The sequence below is a fragment of the Ptychodera flava genome, unplaced genomic scaffold (assembly GCF_041260155.1).
Source record: "Ptychodera flava strain L36383 unplaced genomic scaffold, AS_Pfla_20210202 Scaffold_30__1_contigs__length_3116999_pilon, whole genome shotgun sequence".
In the NCBI taxonomy this organism is placed as follows: domain Eukaryota; kingdom Metazoa; phylum Hemichordata; class Enteropneusta; family Ptychoderidae; genus Ptychodera; species Ptychodera flava.
This window is the reverse complement of record NW_027248352.1, coordinates 2,190,640-2,202,966: the sequence shown is the minus strand read 5'-3', so window position 1 is coordinate 2,202,966 and position 12,327 is coordinate 2,190,640. Positions and strand designations below refer to the sequence as shown.

The following is a 12,327-nucleotide window of genomic DNA, read 5'->3' as shown; positions in this document are numbered from 1 at the left end:
AAGTTACCAGTCCTGATGTCTGGCAAATATTTTGGCCAGTTTCCAACACTGCACTATAAGAATTCTGAGTTTCAAATACAATTTGCTTGAGCTGGTTGTTAATTGTTTTGTTGTTTTTGTTTTGTTTTGAGTCCCCACTTCGGGCAAACTTTAATGAAACTTTGAAGCTTTGCCGGCTGTGGTATATATCTCTTACAAAGTCCCTTAATCGCCACGGTAGCCGGATGGGCTCAACGCTGAACGGTCTAAAAAGGCAGGGCTCTTTATGGTTTGTTTGTCGAACCTAACGCAGCGCCACTGTATAATATATCAGTCAAGTGTAACTGTATCGACGTATTTGTGAAAGAGAAGGGACGGCAAATTATAGGGCCTCGATCGAAACTAGTGACGCAATTCACACTGAAACAATTATTGACTTCACCTTAGCAAATCGTAACTGTCCTAAAACTTTCATACATCTAATGCCAGCCAGCATTAGAATACAAAGAATTTTTCATGTTTTGATGTGTCTTCCAATACATGTTTTCAGGGTTGTGCTAAAGCTGTAAATGTTGACCATCTTTTCTGAGAGTTTTGTTTTATATATCAACTACATTTTTCTTACTCTACTTCCCAATGGTATTGTTGACAGTTGAATTCAAATCTTTGTCATAGGCACTTGTAGCATTGCTGGGATAAGAGGTCGGGCAGAGGTTCGATCAGCAAGGCAGAAGGCCAAGACCATCAAACTACCACCAAGGATCGGTCTTGAGGTTCGCCTGCCGGCACTACGCCCGACCGCTTATCCAAACAGTGCTGCTAGCGCCTGCGGTCTGGACCGGGATGCAATTATAATATAAACTAAACGTATTCTTGTACTGCGCCCAATCAAAGCTTTAGCCTCAAAAATGACAAATTACACTATGTAAGAGGAAATGTTTAATAGACACTTGCACTGCTGATCTAGACTAGGTGAATGAAAACAAGGTTAAGACTAAACGTTTAAAGAGATAGGTCTTGGGGGAACGTCGGATAGGACAGGACAGACGTCGTGTGACGAATTCGTCTGAAAGAAGTTTGTTCCATAAAGTAGGGCCAATGTACGAGAAAGATCTCTCTCGATCCAAACGCTATACAATCAATATACTAGTACTTATAAAACCCATTATGGCAAGCTTAAGCTTAGCAATAAGTATTCTACTTATCAATGGGAAGTGGACCTACAGAATGAGTTGCTAACACTAGTACAGAAAGAATGATTTGCGAGAAATGGACACTTTCTCGTTTTTTTGCGAGAAGTAAGCGAGAATACATACTTTCTCGCAATAACTTAGCGAGAATTTAATTTAACTGTGTTTTCTAGCTCAGCCATATATATATATATATATATATATATATATATATATATATATATATATATATATATATATATATATATATATATATATATAACACAAAATGACTTCAAGAACAAAGTAATGATATCTCTTAAGTATGTATATATGTATACACACACACACACACACTGAGGATACTTTTTTCGCTTTTTACAGAAAGCGTATGGGAAATAAGGCCTTTATGCTGAGTCACAGCTGGGGAGGACCAATCCAGGGAGGAGTGACTGATGCAGTCCATCTGTTAATCCGCCTCCTGCATGCTTTGGGATTAGCTGTGTACTGCACTACTCTGACAGCTACAGAAGAAGAAATCAAGGAGGCGAGGGAATATGGAGTTGAGCTAATAGCACCGTCTCCCCTTCCAAAGTTTAAATCAAGAGGTGAACTACCAAATGCGGACTGGCTATATCGCCACGACGATTACTTTCCAAATTTGGAAGAGTTAGCCAATGTGAGATTCGTTTTCGGATTTGGGATGATAAACTCGGATGCCGCATTCAAAATCGTAAAAAATGTTTTCTCGAGATCAGCATTCTACTTGATAAATCTTTTCGACAAGGACCTCATCACCCCTGTCATTGCGAATTGTGTCGACTCGGAGCTCAACTTTCGCCGTAAAGAGCTGTCAAGAGAGAGTGAAAAGGCTACGTCGGTCTTTTCTGTTGGAAGCAGTATCTTCAATAATTACAAGACAATTTATCGTAAAGCTCAGAACATAAAACACTTCCAATTGTCTCCAATGGTTAATGAAAATGATTTCAAGATTCTGTCCCCTCAGCCTGTCAATGAGGGTGATGAATTCCAAGTTCTTTCCTTATTTCAAGAAGATGAACTAGAAAATTTGAAAAGTAACAGCGTAATTGTGCAAGCCATGAATTCTGTTGCAGAATTATTTTATCAGCACGGGAAGAAACCTCCAAAATGGAAAATTCTTGGAGTGTCGAAGAGAAGTGAGTCCGATCTCATAGAAACACTGAACCCACATTCGAAGTTAAAGATCATATTGCGTCGAATGCCATCCGCGGAAGAATTGAACGATGAGCTGGAGCAATCTCATCTTGTTCTAGTTCCGCCATCTTCGGTACATTATGTCAATTTAACGCTTGCGGCTATGTGTGCTGCTGTACCCATTATAATTCCCTGGGGATCCCAAAGCCATGAACTTATCAAGGGACATTTATCTGAACGTCATGCCCAGTGGCTTGTTGTGGACGCGAGCAAAAGCAAAGCTTTGAAGGAGTGCATCATGAAATTTCTATGCAACTACGGCACTGCCCTGAAGACGGCCACAGACATCAAGACTGTGATAAAGAGCAAGGTGAAACAAGAGCTGGAGAATATTAACAACGATTTCTTGAAAGTTCTGAAGGATGACGCCGAGATTAAATACGGAGCTACGTTAAAAAGAGAGAAAATCCCTGCGGGGAAGACAAAAGGTGATTATAATTATATTTATATATATATATATTTCTTGAGACAAAACATACACACACACACGCACACATGTATGTATGTATGTATGTATGTATGTATGTATGTATGTATGTATGTATAACTCTTAATAATACCGCCTGACATTTTATCTCTCAAGATTTTAATCACTACTTTACTATGATGCTAATGAACTTACACATATGTTAACTTTGTTTCAAGACTAAACGTTTTCTTACACAGCAAAGTTTGAGTGTGTGTGTGCAGCTCAAAACATTACTCTTGAGAAATGAGATATTTTATGTGTTAACATAAAATGTATTCATATTTTTATATCTTTATAGTTCATGGAATCGATAAAGGGAAGAACGAGACAGGACATCACAAAATATCCAGAAAAAGAAAACTGGAAGAACGTGAGACAGGTACTATGACATTATTTTGAAATGAATTTTACAGTCACTTAACGCTACAGTTATATATATATATATATATATATATATATATATATATATATATATATATATATATATATATATATATATATATATATATATATATATATATATATATACACAAAATGTATACAATGTACCCTCCCGGTTATCACCATAATGGCTTTATGGCAACCTCTGAACTTGGGCACAGATATATATATATATATATATATATATATATATATATATATATATATATATATATATATATATATATATATATATATATATATATATATATATATGTCCGATATGGCATGGCTAGTATGTAAGATACTATTTCTCAGATTTCCTTGGGAAGACATTGGAAACGACCACCGAATTTATTGCTATTTATGCATTGACATTTTCGAAAGAAATTATTGAGTGAATTAAATATCGCAGCAATTACATATATACGATATATGCAGACACAAAACACAAGTTTCTTAACAAATTCACTGTCTGGTGAAAACTGTCTATTTAGGAAAATATTCACTTGTAATATTTTACAGAAAACATCCACAGATAAATCGATATACCAAGGGACAATAGTGAACACTCTATAACCTTTGTGCTTTGATTCTGTACAATCCATCGCAATATATTACAACAAACCAGCAAATATAAGCTTACACCCCTTGTAATTTTGACGAAACGGGTTTGTGATATTTCGGGAATACCATTTCCATTCGGTTATAAAATTGCAGTAAATGAAATGCCATGTCACTTCTGTTATAAAATTGCAGGTGACGTGGACGTGAAGGTACGAGTAAGTGAAGTGGTTCCAGAGAGCGGGAGAACAGTTGAGGAAGTCGAGAGAGATTTCTACGGGAGTGACGAGGTTAAGGAGAAGACTGAAGAAGTTGGCCAGTTGCTTGATGAGCAGCATGATGAGATGAAAGTGAGGCAAACTGGTCATAAAAGTATTTCCTATACAATGTCTTGTCAGTCATTAGATGCACTGGAATGCCTTAAGGGAAAATACGAGAATGGGAAACTGCAGGATATGATGGAAAATAAATTCCTTGCAGGTGAACTCCTTGATAAAATTGGTGCATTTTATCTGGCTGTTGACGTAACCATTGACTATGAGGAGTATTTTTTGTGCAGGAAGGAATTGATCCAAAAATATGGTAAGTCGATATTACTTTATGTCTTCTGCTGCCTGGTACGACACATTAAGTGATATATGAAAGTTGTTTATCAAGTCCTTTAACAAATGATATTTTTTATATATTTTGCAAAGTTTCCGTATATATTTCCTACTTGGAATTCCGTACAATTTCCCCTTGATTCCACATTGTACTGTACTTTTAACTGATTATATTCCTTGTTCTAAATGAAATTTTGCGGTTCTTGTATTCATTGCCTCGTGATTGGCTTTCCTTTACATGTAGGACTACTTCCTCAGGATGCTGAGCAGCAAATAGATGCAGACAGTGCTATATCTACGGAACCACAGAAGTCTTGCAGCGTACCAAGACGACAAAACAGGGCAAGGGATTTCCTGAAAGCTTTTCAAACTGAGGGTGATAAAGTGACTGAGAGCCAGATAAATATGCTTGATCAGCTTTGAAAGAAAAGGAGGAAAAGAGACAGAGGGAACATCAACAATCTTTAGAGGAGTCTGAACAAGGTATATCAGAATTATGCTCAAAGCAGAATGTGTCACGATTTACTAGAATATTGATTATTCTGTAAATGTAAACGTTACACACAAAGGCATACATACACATGATACATGTAAAATGCAGACACACAACACTGACAGATAGATTAGATAGATGGAGGGATGGATTGACACGTACCGACAAACCGAGCGACTTACCTGTGAGTAATTTGCCAGATTAATCGGTTTCAATGCTTAGCTTCAAATAACTGCATGCATTCAGTGCTGCTTACCTCGATAGCCTCTTTACATTTCTGTTGTGACATACTTGTCAATATCACCATCAGAATATCAACACAAACGAATTGTTTGATTGTTTATAAAATCTTTCCTTGACATAGATTCTACAAGGAAGTCTACGCAAGAAAGACTTTCAGGTAGCTCTAAATCCACACAGATGACTGATCTGCATCGACTGACAGATGAAGAGATAGAACAGAAGAATGAAGAACTCGAGGCCAAGGTCAACGAATTCATGATAAGTAGTGGCATTGGAAGGTCAAGGTGTAGAGAGAAGGGGCAAGGACGAGAAATTGGAAAAGCTTTGGTGATGGAGGGAGACAGTGCGGAGGAAAGTAAATTAAACCCACTTTTTAATGAGTTTCTACACGTGAAGTCGCAGACACAAGACCTGGTGACAAACAATCCTGAACTGGTGATGAAAACTGTTAAGTTATCAGCGTATGCAGATCACATCGTTAGTGATGCTGGAATCCCTGAAGAAACAAAAGAAGTGTACCTGGATATGAGACGAGTTGAGAAAGGTTAGTTTACGTTATTTTTATAAGGACTTTTACTTATTGGCACTTGATATACACATACGTCCTCAAATTAAAATTTTTACTGACCTTGCTATAACAACCCCTTCCTCCAAACAGAGTGAAAGCACTGATATGATTGGCAATCAAATCGATATTGATCAGGGTTTATTTATCAAAGTGTACCAGAAATGTCTCTGTGTTTATCAATCACTTTGCAAACTAAAGATTACGCAGTCTATACTAACACTAGGGCATCATTACGAGTCGGAGGGAAAAGGCGCTCTCAACTCAAAAGTGGAGAGTACATACCCCTAGCGCTAAATGTCAAAGAACCTCAAAACTGTGTGTAATATAATATTAACATTTTGACTAACAAAGATTATTATTACCATTTAAAAGCCCTTTGGCCAGTAGCTTCTGAACTGAGTAATTTGTTAACATTTCCATGTTTAAATTGCTCATTTGCATATAAATCATTCTACCGACTTTAATTTGAACAAAACCGGATTCCAATGCTGATACCAATGTTATTAAGCAAATGTATTAAGTCACAAAGAAAGTTATTTCTCAGTTGCAATTTTCAATGATTTTTGGTGAAATTAATTAATAATGTCATCAGCTTTGTTTAACAAACTTCAATCTGCATCAGAATAGACAGCTTCCCATAAAATTTCCAAGTCCTAGAGCAAGTATTTTCTAAGTTTTAAAATTTTACATTTTGACCAAACGTTACCCCTATTATTCTAATTTGCATGATTATCCTGTGGTCAACTTGGCTTGAACAAACAAACATCTGCAACCCAGCAGGACTATTTTGCAAAATTTTAAAGGCCTAGAATCAGTATTATAATATACTGAGCTGGAATCCGGCAATCTGATTGGCTGGAGCCGGGGTTTATATTCTCAACAAGAAGACCTGCGCGCCGCGTACTATTTTTGAGCTCGCGCAAATATCGAACGCCAACTTGAGAGCTCAACGCGTCATAATGTCGAACAAGTCTATGGCTTCAGATTGATTTTGATTGTTAAATTTTAGTCTTTTGCAGCTTGACGAACCAACAAATGAAGAGTTTCTGTAAGGAGCGGAGGCTATGTAACAACAACATGATTTTTTAAAGTTTTTTGAGCGTTTTTTTTAAGTAAAATTCTTCAAGTTCGATGTCTAATCGCGATATCGATGCGTTGCGTAACCGTATTTTATGAATTCAACTGTGCACGCGCGCGCGTTCTGAAACGTTCTTTTTCAGAGTTTGTATGAGGCTGGGCGCTCCTGAACTCTCGTTCCAGCCGCCCTAAATAACGAAATTACCAACTTGTTTTCAACTTTAGCATATTATAATGAGGTTATAAACGGTGCGCTCGGGTATTTGGTTGCGGATATAAGACCTCTGGGGTGAAAATTAGCATATTTGGGTGAAATAATCACCTCGCTTCGCTCGGTGATTATTTCCCGCCAAATATGCTAATTTTCACCCCAGAGGTCTTATATCCGCAACCAAATACCCTCGCTTGCCGTTTATAACCTCTAAGTATTGACGATGAAAATATTTATCATTTCTGCATTGATTTTGCAATTTTGGAGTGATGATATTAAAATCTTAGAAATTCCAACATACATTTAGACATCTTATTGCAAGATGATCGCCTCCGTTTTAAAGACCAGATGTGAACTGAATGTGCTCACGTATTTTACAACAGGTTCATTAATAATAGTACGCTTCACTGCACAATCACATATCTGTTATATCATTATATGTGACAGGTTTAATCAACTTTTGCACAATACTCTCAGAGTTAAAACACTAATTATAAAACTTTATTTAATATGCAAATGAGCTGTTTATTAACTTGACACAGCTCAATGTTTCATGGGACAATCAGATATCTATCAGATCAACATATGTAGCACGTTTCATCAAATTTAATGCTGTAATTTTTGAGTAAGATCACTATTTACAAATTCATTATATATGCAAATGAACCCTTAATTAACTTGACACTGCTCAATATTTCATAGCACAATTAGATATATATCAGATCAATATCTGAAGCAGGTTTCATCAAATTTGATGCCATAATTTTAGAGTTATATACCTAATTAAAAAGTTCATTAAATATTTAAATGAACCCTTAATTAACTTCACACTACTGAATGTTTTACAACACAGTCAGATATCTGTCAGATCAGTATCTGCAGCAGATTTCATCAAATTTGGTACAGTTATTTCAGAGTTATATGATTAATTACAAAACTTCATAAAATATGCAAATGAGCTATTTATTAACTTGACATTGTCTAATGCTTCTAAGTACAATTAGAATTATATTAGATCAATATTTGTTGCATGTATCAAATTTGGTGCAGGAATTTCATAGTTATGTCATTAATTACAAAAGTTCATTAAATATGCAAATGAGCAGATAATTGACATGACACTCAGAGTATCATCATAATGTTCTGAGATTGTCATCTGTGAAACGTTTCATGAAATTTTGCAGTATTTCTTGATATATGTTGACATTGTCGTTACTGTCTCAATAGGAAACAATTATATGAAAAAAATGAAATGTCATAACTTCATTAATATGCAAGACACACTAACCAAAATCTAATCACTTCTTGCAAGTAGCGTATGCTACCTGTCTACCAAATCTGATTTGAACATGTACAGGCGTTTTTGAGTTATCGTGCAAACAGTCAGACAGACACACACACACACAAACACACAGACAGACAAACAGACATTGCTATGAAATTAGCTTACATGTGTGAACACGTGAGCTAAAAAGTCAATAGACGGAAGGACGGACAGATTGACATACATGCATATATGCATGCATACATACATACATACATACATGCATGCATGCCTGCATGCACACACACACGCACGCACGCAAGCATGCATGCATGCATACATACATACATACATACATACATACATACATACATACATACATACATACATACATATACCGGTACACATACAGGCATGGGGTTGGGGTAGGGGTGTCTTGGTCTCAGCACAGGTTTCTTGTTTCTGTTGTTCAATTTATTGTAATACTTTTGACTATGATAGAGCCAATAAAGCTCTCTACTACCAACCTTGGGGGTCTTAGTCTTATCTTTGCACTGGTTTTGTAAAGGTTTCTTTCCCTCCTTCACTGCGTCAATATCATGTATTTGTGCTGTGATATTCTTATGCTAAGTTTTATTACTATGCTTCATTTATTGTCGGATGCTTTTTATTTCTATTGCCAAATGTGCCAAAGTAAGCAAGGGTAAGTTACTAATCTGTGAACGCTGTTGCCAGATTATCTCTGGATTAACTTTCACAAAGTCAACAACGAATTCACCAGCAAGTGTGTGGCTGTTAACTCTTTGCTGATGCATGCATTGTTGACTTTGTTAAAGTTAATCCTGTGATAATATGGCTATAGCATCCACAGATTAGTAACTTACCCCTGCTTGCCTTGGAGTATTATAGGCAATCAAACGCATAGATACAATGTAATAGACAAAACACAGTTAAAAAAACTTTGTGTAACACTGTCAATCAAAAAACAAATACATGAAATAGTGAAGGAGAAAAAGATCAGACCAAGACACCAAAGGTTGCTAATATAAACCTTTATTGACAATACATATCATTGTCAAACGTATTAAAATAAATTGCATTTTATTATGCTACCATGCGCCATTCTGATTGGATGAGAGCTCATCCTAGCAATGCTAAAAAACTGTTTTCACAGTGCTAAACCTCGCCCCTAAACCAGCATAGAGAAATTATGCGGAAAATCGCCCAGCCAGTGCATTTGAACTGCACCTATCTAAACTTAATCCAAAACAGTCCACTTTGTTTCAAAGACTGAAGTCCGAATTTGGATACACGAAATCCAGTTTTGTAACTCACCTCTTGGTGAAGATAAGTTGGGGTCATGGATGAAAGAATTCTCAGAAGCAGCCAATTTGAGTATGATGTACATAAATCAGTGCATTAGGGTAACAGCCTAACTTTGCTTGATTCAGAGGGAGTCGAGATGCTATAAATAATGTACTTAATTCACCATTATATTGAAGCAAGTATTTGTTCATACACAGATAAGTTGACACTTCCTCAGACTAAAGGTATGTCAGATATTCTTCCCTAAAGTATGGGCTGTAACAAACCAGGTGTTCTAAAGATGTAACCAAAGCACTGCGAACCAAGCAATCTGGTTGTTGTTGTTGTTGTTGTTGTTGTTGTTTATTTTTATATTGGTCATGTAATTGTTATTGTTGACCAATACCATTCAAACGTAATGTAGATGTCATGCGAAACACCATAAGGACACTATCATTTTTGACCCAATGCAACAATTCTTTTACCGGTTCCACGATGCAGTGCGCAACAGGGTATACAAAGCGTATGTTACGCATGTAACTCTTCAGCCATGGGGTATGGGTGGGATATTTTACTTAGAGAACACTATGGTGAACACTGACCTTTATTTTTGTTGCCGACGGAAATCAAACACTAGAGGCATTTTATTGGCAATGCATATTTGTATTATTTTTGTAGAGCTATCCATTGTACAACACAAAATCAGTACGTATTTGTTGTTTTGAGTGTGTATACGATGGTATTTGACACAACCACAGCAATGCATTGTGGGATAACGAGGAAAAGGTCTATAGGCTTAGCTGTATTTTAGTGTTAGCCCTAACCTTGAGGATGTTAAAAAGACAATAATTTTGTTGCGATGTGAATGACTTATTGTTTTTCTTCTTCTGAAAGAATGTTGAAATGGTCAGTATTTGTTCTGTGAATATCACCTGTACATTTCATATTTGTATTACGTTGGACAGTTTGTAAAATCTGCACCCCAAGTCATCTGTAGCATTGCAACTAGCGACAGATATTGCCGGTTCATAAAATAAATTAATAACATTCCCTCACTGCCTCTATAGCTTAGCAAAAAAATCTGAGGCACAATAATTTTTTTCTTTGGCCTAATCATCATTGAGCAATTGCTGATCTTAAAGCTTTGAATTCCTGTGAAATAATCCTCCCAAACTACGATTTCATCTTGTGCACTGCATTGTGCCTAGGCAGAGTTGGCAGTACTACCAATGGTGGGTATGCAATTGTACAACAGAGTGTAACACAGGGCATTCTGAAAACACAATACATCTGACTATTTTCCTAAAATACACACGTGTATCATGGAAAGGTGTATAATAATGTTACCTACAAAATGCTGGGATTCATGTCCTCATACATCTTGATGCTATGCAGTACCACAGAAATAAATTCTGGTATTTTATGTAACCTTGTATTATTGTCAGTTGGAGGTCAACTTCTGTGTTTCAAGGTCATGATGTGTAGCTACTACTGGCCAGTCATGTCACTTCTGTCGTACTGAAAAGGTATGTAAAATGATATTTGTGTCGTTTGGTTTTGGGTCCTAAATTGAAGACAATCTTCGTCTTGCTCTGAAAATTGAAAATCATGCACCAAGTAATGAAGTTTGGCATCTCTTGCATCAAAACTCTACTATCAGGGATTTAGTGGATGATTATGGCTTGCTATAATCATAGTTAACGCGGGGAAGGGCACGGAGACGCAGGCCATTCTACCTTTGCCTCACAACCACGCCTCGCACTTTGGCTTAACACACAATAAACCCTTGCCTGTCGAATCACAGCTGCTTCTTGTCCACCCTCACTATCAAATATGAATGCCATGCATGCCTTGCATGACGTCCAACCCGTTATCTGCTCGCATCACTGACCATCAGCTATCCATGCATACCCCCCTTGGCCAAAGCCATTTGCCGCCACTTCAGCTCCTGCAACGATAAAGTACACATCAAAAATCCCCTCCCACCCACCACAAAAAAAAAAAAAAAAAAATGAAAGCAAGCTGCGGCATTAGCAACCCACATACAGTACAGACATATTACAGTTTGTCACTTTTCTATCTGGCTGTTATTTGGACGATTAAATTTCAATAAAGTTCCATGGGGCTGCTGTCGCGGATCCGGAGGGACCATGGTACCACGTTGCCCGATGCATGGCATGATCCCGCAAGGGGTCCGTGTCATCTTCCAGGCCGCCACGACGCCGTGCATCCCCGCCGTGGTAGTAGTTGCATCCTGGGTAACACGTTGCCCTCCCTTGAGGTCATTCAAATCTGCGACTGGCTTCATGGGAAAGGCCGCCACGACGCCCGGATGTTCCATCGCCCCTGGGTTTCGGCCAAGCCCTGTCTCCGTGTCGTTTCTTTGCGTTAATGAACATTTAACACACTTGTAACACGGTTTTTCTCTAAGTTTGTACCATGGTAATCTCACAATTGTGATTTTAGAATGAATGTAACTGAATGGGAGTTCATGTGTGACAATTGGAAATTGCTGGACGCTGTTAGGAATTTTTAAGTTACGAGGTTGGCACCAAAACTTTTACAAGTTAGGTATTACATATATACCTGTAGAATTATCTGCGCAATACACACTTGTAATTTCTCATTGCGTAATGCCATTGGCATAGTCTGTACCTGTACCCTAATAGTAAATGGACTTTTTATAAGAATTGATTAAACATGCTATGTACTCTGAAGACACTATGA

The 12,327-nt window shown here is 37.2% G+C and overlaps 1 protein-coding gene across 1 annotated transcript in view; it reads left to right on the top strand.

The window, feature by feature from the left end:
* LOC139127331 (uncharacterized) overlaps positions 1–12,327 on the top strand; it is a 28,921-nt gene that overhangs the window by 3,153 nt on the left and 13,441 nt on the right. Inside the window, exons 2-6 of the mRNA XM_070693249.1 lie at positions 1,533–2,812; positions 3,152–3,232; positions 4,033–4,419; positions 4,684–4,922; positions 5,297–5,719. Of these exons, the coding sequence (XP_070549350.1) occupies positions 1,533–2,812; positions 3,152–3,232; positions 4,033–4,419; positions 4,684–4,862 (1,927 nt within the window). The 3' untranslated portion in view covers positions 4,863–4,922; positions 5,297–5,719. The remainder of the gene's footprint in view (positions 1–1,532; positions 2,813–3,151; positions 3,233–4,032; positions 4,420–4,683; positions 4,923–5,296; positions 5,720–12,327) is intronic.